The sequence below is a fragment of the Delphinus delphis genome, chromosome 1 (assembly GCF_949987515.2).
Source record: "Delphinus delphis chromosome 1, mDelDel1.2, whole genome shotgun sequence".
Lineage (NCBI taxonomy): Eukaryota > Metazoa > Chordata > Mammalia > Artiodactyla > Delphinidae > Delphinus > Delphinus delphis.
In genome coordinates, this window is record NC_082683.1 from 53,044,391 (window position 1) to 53,062,897 (window position 18,507).

At 32.2% G+C, this 18,507-nt stretch overlaps 2 protein-coding genes across 4 annotated transcripts in view; one reads left to right on the plus strand and one right to left on the minus strand.

The window, feature by feature from the left end:
* The window catches only part of DOCK7 (dedicator of cytokinesis 7), a 214,816-nt gene that overhangs the window by 128,217 nt on the left and 68,092 nt on the right, over positions 1-18,507 (minus strand). The gene's annotated exons all lie outside the window — the stretch shown is intronic.
* ANGPTL3 (angiopoietin like 3) lies at positions 1,912-10,122 on the plus strand. The gene is made up of 7 exons (XM_060023022.1): positions 1,912-2,495; positions 3,143-3,253; positions 5,790-5,904; positions 7,011-7,124; positions 7,553-7,648; positions 9,256-9,522; positions 9,895-10,122. Exons 1-7 carry the CDS (start codon positions 2,001-2,003, stop codon positions 10,077-10,079), a joined length of 1,383 nt encoding a protein of 460 aa, XP_059879005.1. The 5' UTR covers positions 1,912-2,000; the 3' UTR covers positions 10,080-10,122.

Sequence of the window (18,507 nt, forward strand, 5' to 3'; positions counted from 1 at the left end):
TATTGAACAATGTATTCACTCTTTTGTTCCACTACCTTCTGCCATTTTTAGGTAACTTCATAATTCCATCTTCCCAACTTTTTATCTTTTTGAGTGAAGAACTGTTCCAGGTGCCCTTTACAGTCTTCCAGGGGATTGAAATTTTTTCCATTAAGAGAATTCTGTAAAGACCAAAATAAATGGAAATCCAAAGGTGCAATGTCTGGTGAATACAGTGGATGAATCAGAACCCCCAAGCCAAGCTTAACAGTTTTTGCCTGGTCATCAAAGAAACATACAGTCTTGCGTTATCCTGATGGAATATTATGCGTTTTCTGTTGACTAATTCTGGATGCTTTTTGTTGAGTGCTGCTTTCAGTTGGTCTAACTGGGAGCAGTACTTGCTGGAGTTAATCGTTTGGTTTTCCGGAAGGAGCTCATAATAGAGGATTCCCTTCCAATCCCACCATATACACAACATCACCTTCTTTGGATGAAGACCAGCCTTTGCTGTGGTTGGTAGTGGTTTATTTTGCTTGTCCCATGATCTCTTCCATTCCACATTATTGTACAGTATCCACTTTTCATTGCCCATCACAATGTTTTAAATACGGAACATTTCCATTACATTTCAGTAGAGAAGCACATGCAGAAATACAGTCAAGAAGGTTGTTTTTCACTTAACTTATGTGGAACCCAAACATCAAAGCGATGAACATAACCAAGCCAGTGCAAATGATTTTCAACGCTTGATTTGGATATTTTGAGTATGTCAGCTATCTCCTGTATGGTATAAGGTTGATTGTTCTCAATAATGTCTCGATTTGATCGCTACCAACTTCAACTGGTCTACCCGACAGTGCAGCATCGTCCAGTGAGAAATCTCCAGCACAAAACTTCGCAAACTACTTTTGACATGTTCGATCAGTCACAGCACCTTCTCCATATACTGCACAAGTCTTTTTATGCATTTCAGCTGCATTTTTACCTTTCTTGAAATAATAAAGCATAATATGCCAAAATGTTGCTTTTTCTTCCATCTTCAATATTAAAATGGCTATGCAAAAATTCACCAATTTTGTAAGTCTTTTTTTAAATGCACACTGATATGACAGCTATCACATACAATCTAACAAAATTGTTTTGAATGAAGTTAAAGACAACTAAGCGCTACTAGAGCCATCTTATGGAAAAAAAAGAACAAACCTTTCTTTTGGTCAACCCAATATTTAATTCTGGTTGACCTTAGAAAACCACATTATCTATTGGTCTTACAGTGGGCACACGGAAAAGAGGAGGCTAGAACATAGAGACATAGACTATAACAGAGAAAAAGGATGAAATATATTTTAATGTATGGGATTTTGTGAAAATATACAAATATGATTTAGATAGATTATCTGAAGCAAAAAGATATACTAACAAATAATTACAATGACAAATAATAAGGAATATATAATCATATGTTAGCTTATACAGAGTACCATGGGAATGCAGCATTAACACCACCTGCAGATGTGGAGGAAGGCTTCACAGAGAAGGCATTTTTTTTTAATCGATCACTGTTTCCAAAAAAACTAAAATACAATTTGGGAAGTGTATACTTAATTCATTAATTTTTCCTCAACTTTAATGATGAATTTATCAGTCAAAAGAATTTGGTATTTACTTGTAAATCTCTTTAAAAATCATGATAAATTAAAATGAGCTTTTAAAAACAGGTAGATCTCATAACACTGAAAGTGCAGTTTATAATACAGCAAAATTAAATACAATAACCATTTTAAATGACCTATTAAATTCTTTGTTCATTTCTTTGACTTCATTTAGCATTGATCTAACTCAATGTGGAAGGTTACATTCATACAAGTTTAAACAGCTTAATGATTAACTATATTCACCTGCCAACCTTACTGTTTATGCGGCAAATAGTGTTATATAGAGAGTTCAGAAGTCTAGGTATGCTTGCAGGAAAAAAAAACGAATTCCAAATCATTTTAAAGTGAATAATTAGGATAAAAATGTACCCTATTAAGCTCTTTCTTTTTATTGCTCCTCTAGTTATTTCTTCCAGAATTGACCAAGATTATTCATCATTTGATTCTGTATCTCCAGAGCCAAAATCAAGATTTGCTATGTTAGATGATGTAAAAATTTTAGCCAATGGCCTACTTCAGTTAGGACATGGTCTTAAAGACTTTGTTCATAAGACTAAGGGCCAAATTAATGACATATTTCAAAAACTCAACATATTTGATCAGTCTTTTTATGACTTATCACTGCAAACCAACGAAATCAAAGAAGAAGAAAAGGAACTTAGAAGAACTACATCCAGACTGCAAGTCAAAAATGAAGAAGTAAAGAACATGTCACTTGAACTCAACTCAAAGCTTGAAAGTCTCCTTGAAGAAAAAATTCTACTTCAACAAAAAGTGATATACCTGGAGGACCAATTAACCAATTTAATTAAAAATCAACCTGAAATTCAGGAACACCCGGAAATAACTTCACTCAAAGTAAGTATAAAACAAAGAGGGTTCATGATTATGTTTTCAATGTGGATCTTTTTAAAAAAATATTTTAAAACATGCTACTTGAAATACTTTGTTGAACTGTTGAAACACTATATTTTTCTCATGAAAAAAAGACTCCAGGAAATAAATTTCCCATTATAATTTCAAGTTGGTTTTTGTTTCCCTAACATTATTTATGAAAATAACTAAACTTTGCATTTCAGATGAAAATTACAAGACAGTTAAGCAATTAAATTTAGAACACTAAATTATTATACTATTGCAAATTACTGGAGGCAAGTAAAAAGCTAAAGGAATATAACTTGTATAACTATTCTCCCATCTTTAAAATGTATAAAAGTAATACAGTTAATGGAAACGATATTAAAATATTGTTTTTTTTTTCATTTAATTGAAGTAGTTTAAAGTTCAGGAAATCAGATTTTAGAGATGGTACATTTTAAATAAAACACAAAAACTCAAGTATGTACTATGTGAAAGAGGAATACAAGGGAAAAGGTTTGCCAATATCATTTTTCTAATCCAGTATTAGTTTAAAAAATTAGATTGTGATAGTGTTATAGGAAATAAAAAAGTCTAATTTAACAAAAAAGAAAGAAACTTCTAACCAACCTATAATCTATGTCCAGACTTTTGTAGAACAGCAAGATAATAGCATCAAAGATCTTCTTCAGATCGTGGAAGAACAATACAGACAATTAAATCAACAACACAGTCAAATAAAAGAAATTGAAAATCAGGTAAGTCAATATTTTAATAGTATGTCCAATCTTTTACATAAAATTTAGGTTTATGAAAACACTGGACCCTAAAATTATTTAAAATAATTATAGTTGGATAGTGAATAAAAGGATCACCTCAGCATGATCATTAGGTTTGCAGGCTCTGAAGCTAATAAACTACCTGGGGTTGAATTCTGGCTCTAAAACTTTTGTGTGACCTTGAATAAATTACTTAACCCCTTCTCAGTTTCCTAATGTACTCTATGTAGATAATAAAAGAATCTGTCTTACAAGACTGTTGTGAGAAAAAAAGAATTAATTCATGCAAAGTACATCCTCAACATAGCAGCCAAAGAGATTCAGTTAAAATTTAAATTAGACTCTCTCTCTCTTTGTTCAACACCGCACAATGGCTTCCGGTCTCACTTGTAGTGGCCCATAAGACCCAGATGACTCTTAATCATCTCACTGACTTCATCTCCTGTACTCTAGTCATACTGGCTTTTTACTGTTACACAAACACATCAATCAGGCCGCTATCTCAGGGTCTTTGCCCTTGTTGCTCTCTGTCTGGAATGCTCTTCACCCTGGTATCTGCATGGGCCCACTCTTAACCACTTTAGGTCTTTCTCAAATACAAATTTCTCAAAGAAGCCTTCCCAGATAACTTAATCATAAATTATAATCCCCCAGGTGCCACCTATTCTTTTGCTTCTTACCTATTTGGCCTCTTGCCTTACCTCCCAATCCACCTTATACTCTAGACAAACTGGAATATTCACAGTCATGTGTCAGAGCTGGGTCAGAACACAGATGGGCTAACTCCTAGGTCAGTGACCTGTCCTCTACACCATGATCCCATATTCATGTTTAATTCCATTCAATGTGGATATTTATGTACATTCTAATAAACGAACTAGACAAAAACTCAACAAGAAAAAAAAAGAAAGAAAGAAATTATAATCCCCTACACCCATGCTTGAAACCTGCTACCTCCTTCATTACTCTCTTTTCTTCCTTAACACTTACCCCTATTTAACATAATACATATTTGAGTTATTTATCTTGTCTGTCCCTGCACTAGAATGTAAGCTCCATAAGTACAGAAAGTTTCTTCTATTTTTTAAAATTGCTATAGCTCCAAAATATAGAACTCTGTCTGACACATAGTAGGCACTCAATAAATACATGTTAATAAAGGTAATGTCACATTTAGCACAAAGAAGTCAATAAAAACTTACTATGATTAATATTATTATTAGAAGCTATATGTCTAATAATTAAAGTTTAATATCCAACAATATAATTAATCTACAATGTAAATAACTGGCTAGGTGAGCAAGGTAGATACGTGTTTGGAATAAACTATGACAAAATCTAAGATTTCCAATAAACAGTACTATAGTTCAAAAATATTAATTAGTAATAATACTACTAAACAGCTGTTCAAGAGAGTTTCAAAAATAATACAGACCTGAAGAAACTGGTATATTAAAAAAATAGATGCCCAGAACTATAAAACAAATATTACCAATTTCCACCAAACAAACACATTATGTTTCAGTAATTTTATGACTCATAATTTTAGTAGGTTATTTTTGCTGTCTGAAAAGGGGTTTTTGCCAGCTAGTTTTGATTTCCATAATTTCCTTCTTACTATATGCTATTTTTCTAATTCTTTTCCTATATCTTTTATAATGAGTAAATGAACCTGCTCACAAAAGCAAAATGTCACTATTATAAAATAATATACATTCTGTCTAATAATAAAATGTATGAAGAATTCAACAATGAATTCTAAGTTGGAAGAAGCCTTAAATCATCTGACCCAACTTATTCAAATTTAAATTAAGAAACCAAAACTGTAAAGTTAAGTTACTATAAGATCACAGTTACTTAGTAGAAAAGACTAACATCCAGTAAGTGAACTTTACAATGGATCTTTATGCATTATATCCTAGGAAATGCCATTTATGCTGACATCAAAAAACTAACACTAATAACACATTATGTACTCTGCTCTTCTCAACCCATCAATAAGAAAAGCTATCGGTCAATAAACTGCAAACCCAGCACAACAGACAATGCAATATTGAATATATTAAAAGTACACAAATAAAACTGCCTATTTGTTACCTTTACAAATATGATTACATGTCAAAAACTATCAAGAAAGCAGCCTTGTTCAAATTATGTGCTAGGTCTTAAGACCTACAACTGAGAATTATGAAATTTAAAATCTGTCTGTGTCACTGAACAGAATATATATTACATTCATATAAATAAATAGAACATATTAAAATATTCTAAGTAAAGTCTCTGCCTTTGATCTTATTGTTTTCTGATCAATTTCTGTTTTTTGCCTTGTCTTTCTCTATTTTTTTGAACTCTTTATGTGCCTGATTAAATATTTTGAGAACAGCAAGTCTGTATAATATGTATAGCATTGCTTATCCCTCTTAACATCGAAAACAATAACATATTATGAACTCAGATTTCCCCTAATTGTATATTCAGTACCATTTTTTAAAGTAGATTTATATTCTTTTATCAGTTAAGAAGAACTGGTGTTCAAGAATCCACAGAAAATTCTCTTTCTTCTAAACCAAGAGCACCAAGAACTACTCCCTCTCTTCACTTGAATGAAACAAAAAATGTAGAACATGATGGTAAGATAATTTGGTGGGTTTCCTTCTTGAAACTAATATCGTCAAATTGTTCTTCTTTGACATTTCCATCAAAAATCTCTATTCTCAGGGCCTGTTCTAGACTAACTAAAAGAGAATAAAGAGATAAATCCAACAAATATAATGTGTCAACCTAAATTGGATCCTGGTGATTTTTTTAAACCCTATAAAACATTAAGACAATCAGGGAAATATAAATATAGACTTGATATTAGATAATATAAAATTATTATTAACTTTCTTAGATGTAATGATTATAGTTACATCTAAGTTACATATATATAGTTACATCTAAGTTACATATATATAGTTACATCTAAGTTACATCTATAGTTACATCTTAGTTACATCTAAGATGTAATGATTATAGTATTATAGTTACGTAAGAGAATAATCTCATGTTTAAGAGATGGATGCCAAAATATCTAAGGGGTTAAGGGGCATGATGTTTGCAAATTCCTTTCAAATAGCACAGCAAAATACATATTTGTATGTATTTGTGTTTATAAAGCAAATACGGCAAAATGTTAACAACTGTTGAATACAGATGAAAAGATTATGGCATTCTCTTCAATGTTTCTACTTTCCATAAGAAAAACAAAAAAGAGGGGGAACAAAGTCTCCATTCCTACCCAAGCTTTAATAAAAGATATAGTTTGAAAACACATTTATTTTTAATGTAATTCATAGAGGAAAAAAGTTCTCTGTTAGTTTCCTCTATGTACGTTCACTCTTTCCTCATGTATCTGTTGACTACCTGCTATGCACCAAGCACTATACTAACATCTCATATGTGGTATTTTATTTATGTTTTTCCTAGATCTAAGGGAAAAAAGTGTTTAAAATTCTAATTTTGCCACTTTTCTTAAAAATAAATCAGTTTGGTAATAACTATTTTGATATTCTTTGTAAAACATGCCATCTAATAAAAACGCTTTAGCATAAAGTACCTTTTCAATAACACATTACTGAAAAAGACTGAAGGCTACAGTCACCACAATTCCATAAAATGTCAAGTAAAATCTCAAGCTCTAAAGATATCATTCTTTATTACTGTATCTTACCTAATAACATTTTGTTGATTCTAGACATTCCTGCTGATTGTACCATCATTTATAATAGAGGTGAACATACAAGTGGCATCTATTCCATTAGACCCAGCAACTCTCAAGTTTTCAACGTCTACTGTGATGTTACATCAGGTAAAACGAGCCTAAGAGAAACTAGACAGTAGCTAGCTCAGGTTACTCACTACCTATTAGTAAGGCTAATCCTGTTATTTTTGTTCTGAATACATATAAAATGAAATATATATATCACAAGTAGTTATACAGATCTAGTACTTATATTTGTCTTGTTTATGTATTTACTCAGGCATTTACTCAATATTCTCCATCTTTTTCTATAAAATAATCTAAAATGACCTTTGTCAATAAGTTTATTAAGACAAATTCATTAGTTGCCCTTCACTTAACTTCTTGGGCTCATAATAAATAATAAAATGTTATTACCATAACAACATTAATAACTACCCTGTACAGCCACCAATTAAAACCAAACAAAAACCGCATTTTGTTACAACTATCAGCATCAGTCTACTGAAAATAAACAATCTGTTCATTATATTCAGGTAGTTCATGGACATTAATTCAACACCGAATAGATGGATCACAAAACTTCAATGAAACTTGGGAAAACTACAAATATGGTTTTGGGAGGCTTGACGGTAAGCTGACTTCATTCACTGGTTAACTTAAAAATATTTATTAAGAGCCTATTACAGACTGGGCATTAGAAATACAATGAATGAGGAACACTCCCAGCCTTCATATAAATTATTAACAAATAACTACACATTTGTAAGTACTGAACTTATTGCAAGTGTCTTTATTTGAATTATACTTTTCACAATTACATCTCTGTTCTATGTATACTTATCACAATTTAATTGGATGGCTTCTAATTATCATAATTATAATTATCAAAGATAAATTTGATTAAGGGCTAAGTGCTTCAAATAAGTGCTAAACGCTATGAATGGGCTACAAAGAAAACCATCCTTATCACTGGTCATTCTACTTTCTTATTAACATTTTAGATATTAACTATTTGAAAGTTGGAAGGCACAAGGAAGCTGTCAGATGTACAGTACAAAATGTTTAGATTTCAATTATTTAAATATGATAAATGTATACTATACAATGTGTGGTTTAAAATAAATTTAGTTTAATTCAATGTAAATGATTATATTTTGATCACAAAATAAGGTAAAAAACAAAATAAGCAAAATAAAAATAAATGACACAGGTTTAAAATCCAAAAAGCACATTATAAAAATCCATGAGTGATGTACATGTACTCATTAATAAAGTGGATAACATCCATTATTATATCGAATTTTTAAACATTCAGTACTACTTGATCATTTAAACAATTCTGTATTCAAACTACCAGTTAAATCCCTAACTAAAAGGTAGAATGAGTGATACGTTTTGTAGCTCCAAATCTTCTTCTGAGAGAATCTAGAGTACTCACTTATTTCTACAAGAAAGTAAGCCATTTGTATTTTGCAATTCTTAAAATGAAATCTACAAATTCAACAGCAGTAAGGAAATTTTGACTTTTTTTCCTTAAATGCTTTAATAAAAGGGATAATTAAAGAGAGAGTAATTGTGATAATCAGAGATATCTATTTGTATTTACAATATGTTATATTTTTAATTCCAAATAAAATTTTTTAATTATAGAGAAAAGTTATTAAAAATTATGCTTTTTAATTTAAAGTGTTTTTTTAATTTATTTCCTTCTTTTTCTACAAAGAAAACATATATATCAAGCAAATGTCAAAGGCCAAAATTATATTTGAGGAAAATTACATTATTATACAAGTCTCTGGAAATACTTAACAAATCTCTTGATAGTATATTCATATTAATAAACAGCTGACAGTAAAGCCAGTACATATAAGGACCCAGAAGTTAGATAATATTTTACCAATGACTAGCCCTAAAAGTACTTATAATAGTCTAACACGTTTCACCTGTGAAATATGCCTGATAATATCCATTTTAGAAAGGATAATCAGACTTTAGGTAGGCCTATTACTATTTTAACACTTGTTGTATTTTAACACCTATTACTATTTTAACATAACTATCTTCAATAAAATTGTTTTAAAAAGAAATATTTTACGAGACTGTAAAATAACCAAGGGATTCAAGACTAAAACATCTAATCTACTTACACAAAAGAAAAAAGAACACTCTCAAAAAAAATAGTTGCTGCCTAATCTGCAGTTAACAATCCACAGATTTTTACAACTTTTCTTTTCAGGAGAATTTTGGTTGGGTCTAGAGAAGATATACTCCCTAGTAAAGCAATCTAAATATATCTTACGAATTGAGCTAGAAGATTGGAAAGACAACAAGCATTATATTGAATATTCTTTTCACTTGGGAGATCATGAAACCAACTATACACTACATCTAGTTGAGATTGCTGGCAATGTCCCCAACGCACTCCCGGAACACAAAGATTTGACGTTTTCTACTTGGGATCACAAAGCAAAAGGACACTTCAATTGTCCAGAAAGTAATTCAGGTAACCTGTTCCTAATATAAATACTTTATTTTCAAAGTTTCAAAATATCTTCCCAAAGTAATAGATAATATCTTTCAATGTCAGACAACTCTTTAAAATCTGAATCCAATATAAACATTTTCTCTATAGGTAAACGTCTCAACGTAAGTGTTAACTTGATTCTAGTTTGAGTACGTATTTTACCTCTAACCTTTCTCAGATATTTTATTTTTGGTCAGGTATATGAGACTTGTATAAATTCTTTTAAATTGGAATATATGTATACAACACTGTTATATTTATAAGAAATGAAGATATACTCACTGGAGAAATATAATAACAGTAACTACGTATGAGCTTGTATCTATTAAACTGCGTATCTATCCTTTTTAGGAGGTTGGTGGTGCCATGATGTATGTGGGGAAAACAACCTAAATGGTAAATATAACAAGCCAAAAGCAAAGACTAAGCCAGAGAGGAGAAGAGGAATATGCTGGAAGTCTCAAAATGGAAGGTTATACTCTATCAAATCAACCAAAATGTTGATCCGCCCAACAGATTCAGAAAATTCTGAATGAACTGAGGCAATTTAAAAAGCCAATAAATTAAACATTAAACTCATCCGAAATTACTGTGGTTTAAAAATCTGGTATTAAATCCCTAATAGAAGGCTTTAGAAATAAATTCTTTATATTAAAGACACTACCAATTTAATATTAAACATATCATCACATCACCTCAAAGAACACCATTTACCTTTCTCAATCAAAATTCTTATGATCATTTATTCATATATATTGTGATGTGCGAATCAATTTTAGATGGTCACAATCTGAATTGTAACCAATGGGTGAATTTTCAAATAACCTTTCTAAATAAAAAACTTACAAAGAGACTTTTATTTTCAAAGTCATCATGTGAGCTAATTTTACAACTTCCTCAGTTTAAAAACTACTTTTCTTGCTAAAATTCTAAACTTGAATAATTATAAAGGACTAATAATTGTACATTTCTTAAATGCTGTAATATTAATTTCAAAACTAAAATTCAGTCAGTTCAGAGTACATGTGAAAATCGATAATATGAATCTTAAAACCGATACTTCATTTTGCTACAAAATAATCTGGAGTAAATGTTTGGTATGCTTTGTTTATGAAGCCAAATGAAGCAGGATGAAATACTGTACTGAAATAGATTCACAGTTTTATATACAGTAGATCATAACTGCTAAGTCATATTGACTTTAAATATCAAGTACTGCTGTAGCTTAACTTGTTTGTTAACTTATCTGTACTGTATACATATTTTAACACTTAATATTGTGAAAACAAATAATTTTAAAGGAATCTTGTCAGAATACAATAAGAATGAATGTATTGGTGGCATCAAGTTAAAGTTTTATCATTTATTCCCCCTGAACACAGGGTGAGTCTAATACTTATGTGTAGGTTTTCAAACAATTAAGAATCCTAACAAGTAACTAAATGTTTAAATAGTCTGAGAGATGTTCATGTATGTTTCCAAATTCAATAAAGACTCAGTCCCCTAAATTATAGAAATTTTAATTCTTGTAGCTTTTTTTTTTGGCTGTGCCACAGCATGCGGAATCTTAGTTCCCCGACCAGGCATCAAACCCGTGCCCTCTGCAGTGGAGGCATGGAGTCAGGGAAGTCCAATTCTTGCAGTTTTTATTGACATCCAAGAGAAGTATGATTATGTTATTTCTAATTTAAATAATTTAAATTCTAAATCCTCAAGAATTATTAGAGGATATTTTGACCATAGTATCACTTGTCAGTATTTATTTTTAAATATGTTTTTAAAGAAACTACCAAGGAGAAATAAAGTCTTGAATTAAATCCAATTTTTAAAGGTTAGTGCCCAAGCTATACAGTGACTCACATTAGTCAATAAATATTCAGCATTCTGTATGTTAAATTATCCAATATATGTCATATATATTTTTACTGTATGACACATGCAAATATGGATGATCTATGTGGATCCTACATAAATATTTTGTTCCAAAAAATACAAAAGAATAAAGGCAAGAGTAGGTTTTCTTTTTTTCAGAACCACATTCAAGCTGTCCAAATTGACTTTTTAGAGCGAGAATGCCAAAATGGCTTAAAATAGGAAGCTTTCAAATGCAAAATAATGCATTATTTAATATACCAATTTTTGTCTCTGTTTTCCAATTTTTTATAATTCTCACACAATATGTTTCATTTTGTTCCATTTAGGAACATTAAGTGAGTTTTTTTCTGTATATAAAGCTCAGATTGAGAGAGAATTCTGGTAGAGAAAGAAAAAGGATTTTTTTTCTTTATGGTTCACAAAATTGTGTCCTTCTGTCCTCACTAGTTTGCCAAAAGTGTTCTAATTGTACCACTAACACAACTGTCAAATCTAGTGACCTCTTAGACCACATTCTCTTTAGTTTCTCTACTACTTACTAATAACAATATTCTTTTCTCAAACTTGACCTTCAGTTTGCTTCCACAATACTACTATACTCTCCAAGGATTATCTCCAACTTGAACCCATCTTTAAAGCCCTAATCCATCCTAGTCTTAAGCATTGTTGACCAATGGACAATATTCAGTCATCTCTTCTACTCTGACCCTCAGAAATTCTATCTACTCTCATGGACTCATCTTTTTCCATGAATAAAGTTCCCAAATCTACATATTACTCCCAGATCTCTCTCCAGTTCCCCTTCTTCCATTGCCTACCTGACATTTCTCCTTTTGATATCCTATAGCCTCTTCAAACTCAATTTATCAAATAACAAATTCATCAATACCTTACAGCCTGCTGGTTCTCCCTTTTACCTTTTCACACTCTCATTTCTTTTTTTTTTTACATCTTTATTGGAGTATAATTGCTTTACAATGGTGTGTTAGTTTCTGCTTTATAACAAAGTGAATCAGTTATACATAAACATATGTTCCCATATCTCTTCCCTCTTGCGTCTCCCTCCCTCCCACCCTCCCTATCCCATCCCTCCAGCTGGTCACAAAGCACTGAGCTGATCTCCCTGTGCTATGCGGCTGCTTCCCACTAGCTATCTACCTTACTTTGGTAGTGTATATATATGTCCATGCCTTATTTCTTTATATATATTAATGGCACTACCATGCTTCCACTCATAAAAGCTTAGAACCCAGGAGGCATCTTTGGCTTTGCAATTAACTTTGTGTACCACCTCTCCTCTACCATGACTTGCATATCTCATTTAGCTGTGCCCTCACAAGAATGTGTACCCCAATTACAAGAGCATAAGCCTACAAAGCAAAATCGAAATCTCTTCCAGGTGTTCAAGGATTTCTATAATCTGACGTCAAAATACTTCTTTAACCATTTCCTGCCCAACACAAACCCTCAGATCTAATTAAAATTATTCACTTTGAAACATCCCCTGTATACTTTCCTAATGCCATTCCATTTTCCTAGAATACCTCTCCACACCTTTCTGCTTGGCTAGATGCTATTTATACTTCAGGGTAGCACAGAGGATCTCACTTATTCCACAAATATCCTAGTAAATGGAGGTCCTTCCTCTGAAACCTTGCAGCATTACTGTCTGGACCCCTTCAACTGGCACTTTACAAGTGAAGACAAGACAGAAAAATAAATCTGGCAAATCATAACACGAAAAATAGTGAAAAATAGTAATAAGAACCCCAACAGCACCAAAGATAGTCAATCTACTTGATTTTAGTGAATTCCTACAGAATTTCTATACCAAGAGTTTACTCTGAACTAGTGTGAATTTTACTGAGAGAAAGTATATACATTTCTCATGTAGGAGTTACCTACTGTAGTATAATCTATTTAAATCCTGCCATCCTAGAATCAGCATGTTTTCACGCTTGTATCTTTTCTTCCTAATAACTCATGGAAATCAATTAACTCATTCATTAATCAAAAATGTATTCATTAATCAGTATTTGAGTATCTACTATTTACCTCCTTATAAAACCTATTCCAAATATGTATTGTTACATATTCCACATTCTGTTATAGAATAATCAAATGTCCTTTTGTTTTTGTCCCGTAACTAACAACCACAAACATTGCACTTATGCATGTACTACAAAGTGATCAAATGCTGGCCCTTTTATCAAAGTCCAAAGTGTTTTCATGGCAAATCAAATAGGGCAAAATTACTCAATTGGTGTGAAATGAGCAGTTCAAGGTCATGAAAATAGGATTAACAATCCCCCTAATAAGCCTTTATAAAATGAGGTTTCAATGACATTTTAGAAAATATAAAATCAGAGATTCCACCTCAAACATAAAAACTGTTTTCCTAAATTCATATGTTTAATCCCAAGAACAATCATACATCTAACAAAATGATTACATTTATTTGACAAAGCAATAACCTGTATCTTTAAAGATGTAAGGCTCTGTTTATCTTCAAATAAGCAACTAAGCCTCAGTTTCCATATCCCATATATATGGGAATAATAATAACTTTGTCAAATCTACTTCATGGACCTGTAATTATCAAGTAAAATACTGTATTTGAATGGCTGTATGAACTACAAAGTTCTAAACAAATGTATATACTTGCAAAAACTGGATCTTGGGTATCACTATTCACATCTCTTTAAGTAAATACTCTGTACAAATGCTTCTTAACAGAAAATACTCTAACTCTCAGGACAGGGGAACAAAAGTGCTCTCTTCACATTCTGCTGCTGTTTCTGGAATTTTACTCCTTCCCTTGGAGTCTGAGATAACACTCCACCATGTTCAAGCCTCTAGTTAAAAACTCCTGGGTGGCTATGTTAAAATGTTAGAGAACAGACAGACCTCTCAAATCAAGAATTTTTGTAGTTAAAATAAACTAGGACCAATTAAATAGTATAAAAACCAGAGTGCTATATCTAGGGCAAAACCAAAACAGTGGAGTATGGCAATAGTTTGTGACATCTATGAAAACTAAAAATAAAAACAAAGACCAATACTCTCTAAAGCAGAGAACCGAAAACTTGAATGGAAAAAAAAATACTCCTTAATTTTCACTGAAATTTACACTTCCTCAAATTTTGAATGCAGGAAACTAACTATACCAGTATTAGCAATACATGAGACTTTGTCATTAATAGAAATCATACATGACTTTATATCACAACTATTGCAGGCATCTTAAAACACTGTTCACGCTTTTACTACCTAGAGAATATGGTAGTTTTTAGACCTGCAGCTAAATCTTGTTATTTAATTCATTAATAAAGAAACATATCACAACTTAAAATCTTGATAATTGTTATTTAATATAATTGATTTCCTATTTCATTTTATACATTCAGAAAGATTATTCCCAAACAAGAATCAAAGGATTCATAAGACTGCCAAATGGTATTAAGAACCCCAACTCTGAAGGGAGACCTACCATCATATGATAACCTAGTTTAGGAAACATGAATTACATGGCTCTCATGTCATAATATAAGTAGTATAGTCTTCCCTTGGTATCCAAGGGGAGTGGTTTCAGGACCACTGAGGACACCAAAATCCGTGGATGCTCAAGTACCTTATATAAAATGGTTAAGTGTTTGCATATAACCTATGCACATCCTCCCGCATATTTTAAATCATCTCTAGATTACTTTTAATACTTAATACAATGTAAACACTATGTGAATAGTTGCCAGAGCACAGCAAATTCAAGTTTTACTTTTTAGATCTTTCTGGAATTTATTTTTCCAAATATTTTCAATCTTCAGTTGTTTGAATCTGCAGATGTGGAACCTGCTAATATGAAGGGCCAACTGTACACATTTATTTTGATTGACCAAGCTATTCCTAGAAACAGAATTTTAGGGAAAAAATTCAATCACTATACAATAAACTTATTAAACTACCCAGGAGAAAACTGATACAGGGTAAAATTATAAAGCAATAATAAAACATTTCAAATGTTATTGTGGCTAATTTTTTTTAAGTCCTTATCTGTTAGAAATACATAACTGAAGGACTGACTGGTGAAATGATATGATGACTAGGCTTCATTTTAAAGTATTACAGAAAAAAAAGGAACAGGTAATAGATGAAATAAGAATGACAATGGAGGTTAATTGTACTATTCTATATACTTTTGTGTATGTTCGTAATTTTCCACTATAAAAAGTTTAAAACTATAATCAGGTTAATGTCACAGATAATATAGATTTACTAAGGATTACTGAGAGATGAATGGGGGTGTATTACTAACTGCTAACTAAGGTCCAGATCAAAATGAACCACATCCTTTCATTTTGTTTCTCAGTGTCACCAAGTCTGAACCACTGTATTCATTCTTATATTCTTGGTAACAGCATATTTGCTGGATACGGTCTTTCTACGAAATGGAAGAAGAACAAAGATATGAAAGTTCAATAGGTGATTACAACTAAGGCTATTTGGGGGAAAGAAACTAACTCTTAATAGTTTCACCAAGAATATCGTGCTCTACGACATATCTCTTAAAAACTGGATGTCAATAAAACACACGGGCATTTGCTCAATTAGATGTACCATGATCTTTTAACTCAAGTGCAACAGTGGTCATCAAGTACAAATTTGGAACATGAGTAGCATTACACACAATCTACTACCTAACTTTCAAGTGATTTCAGATATTCAACAAAAAAATTTTTTTTCCATGAGTAAGAAAGTTTTTTATTTGATTATCTTAATGTAACAACTGCACTAGCATTTCTTCTATGATAGAGTGATAAGTATTTTCTTGATAAAGCAAGCAATTGATATAAATTATCTCCACTTGTTTTGCACAATAAGAAATATGTTATTCAGTTCCTAATTGCTAAAAACTACCATGTAGGGCTTCCCTGGTGGTGCAGTGGTTGAGAGTCCACCTGCCGATGCAGGGGACATGGGTTCGTGCCCCGGTCCAGGAAGATCCCACATGCCACGGAGCGGCTAGGCCCGTGAGCCATGGCCGCTGACTCTGCGCGTCCGGAGCCTGTGCTCCGCAACGGGAGAGGCCACAACAGTGAGAGGCCCGCGTACCGCAAAAAAAAAAAAAAAAACTACCATGTATCTGTGCATCCTCATTTACCGCTATAGAGGATTTGAACAGACCAAGTCCCTTCTGTTGTTAACACTTTAAAAGAATAAGTGAACAACCACATGTGGTGGGGAAAAAAAAGACAGACTTTACTTGAATGTGAAAATCTCTAACTTTAGGTATAGCTTAGTAAAGATTTTTTTAAAAAAACCTCTTTGAGAAAGAGGGAAGAGATATGGGAATGTATGTATATGTATAGCTGATTCACTTTGTTATAAAGCAGAAACCAACACACCATTGTAAAGCAATTATACTCCAATAAAGATGTTAAAAAAAATTCATGTGTAGAGGAAAAGTAAATGGTTCTTTTGAAATAAAATATTACAACGTTAAAAAAAAGAGAGAAATCTCAATAATATCTTTAAAAGCATATTTTAATGTAAAACATAAAAAATTAAACTAAAAAAATGTATTTTTTACATACATATCTTTTTAGATAGCTTTTTCTAAATTATTTGATAACTATAAAAATTGGAAGCAATAGGTGTTAAGTAATAGGAGATCTGCCACTTTCAGAATACAGTTCTCCCTACGATTTCTCACTTGTCAAATGTTTGCATCAGTCACATCCATTCATTCTCCCTCTACTCAGACGATAATTTTTTTTATCTTTTTTATCCCTTGAAACCCTTTAAAGTACACTCACGTTTACTACTAAAAATAAATACAATGTGCAAATACTTTCTTAAAACTCACACTAAAAATGCTTAAATTTCTGGTTTTTTCAGATACAAATTTGAACCCTACAGTATGTCAGCTCTGTCATCTATAAAACAGGGATAATTGTATTGGCTCTGTGCAAGCTGCTGTGCAGAGTTAATGAGATAATGGCTATATATAAACTAAAAGTAGTCTTATAGGGCTTCCCTGGTGGTCCAGTGGTTAAGACTCCGTGCTTCCACTGCAGGGGGTGCATGTTCAATCCCTGGTTAGGGCAATGAGATCCAGCCAAAAAAAACCAAAAAAACCCTCACACTAAAATTGCTTAAATTTCTGTTTCATTCAGATATAATTTTGAACCCTGTGGAATGTCAGCTTTGTCATCTATAAAACAGGGATAATTGCATTGGCTCTGTGCAGGCTGCTGTGCAGAGTTAAAGAGATAATGGCTATATATAAACTAAAAGGAGTCCTTGTGTCAACTTTACTTTCTTTTTTAAACATTATTCAATGGGAAAATGTACACATATAGATTGCATAATTCCTACTAACATGTATTACCAGAAATCACTGCTTACCTTGAAACATACCTTGAAACATGCCTCAGAAGGTAGAAAGAATTCAAACTCAGCTAGAAGAGTATTATTGTGATCCAATACAACAATTCAGTCAACAAATATTTATGGAAATTTATGTAAAATTTTATGATATCTGTGTGTCAGCTGATATCTGCTGAGTATATCTCCTTCTGTCATTCTAAAATTATTTCTACCTATGCTAGATTTTCTAGATAAATGAAAGGTTTTTTTAAAATTATAAATTCCTAAAAAATATTAGCTGCCTGAGACTAAAATTTTTTCACAGTTCTAAGTAGAATAAGCAACCTATATGATTTGGTATTCAGGTCTCACTGGACATTGAAGGCCCAAGTAATAATACAAAAAAGGCCACTAGTGACTTTGATAACCTTCCTTTTTAAAATCATTCTCGGGCTTCCCTGGTGGCGCAGTGGTTGAGAGTCCGCCTGCCGATGCAGGGGATACGGGTTCGTGCCCTGGTCCGGGAAGATCCCACATGCCGCCAAGAGGCTGGGCCCGTGAGCCACGGCTGCTGAGCCTGCGCGTCCAGAGCCTGTGCTCCGCAACGGGAGAGGCCACAACAGTGAGAGGGACGCGTACCGCAAAAAAAAAAAAAAAATCATTCTCTTAGCCAATTATACCCCAAAAGCCCAGTATCCTTAAGCTTTCAAACCAATCTCTCTC

Coding starts and splice junctions, on each gene's coding strand:
- ANGPTL3 (XM_060023022.1), top strand. CDS start 2,001: ATGTACCCTATTAAGCTCTTTCTTTTTATTGCTCCTCTAGTTATTTCT. Junction 7,125..7,552: donor CTACTGTGATGTTACATCAG/GTAAAACGAGCC, acceptor CATTATATTCAG/GTAGTTCATGGACATTAATT. Junction 7,649..9,255: donor TGGTTTTGGGAGGCTTGACG/GTAAGCTGACTT, acceptor TTTTCTTTTCAG/GAGAATTTTGGTTGGGTCTA.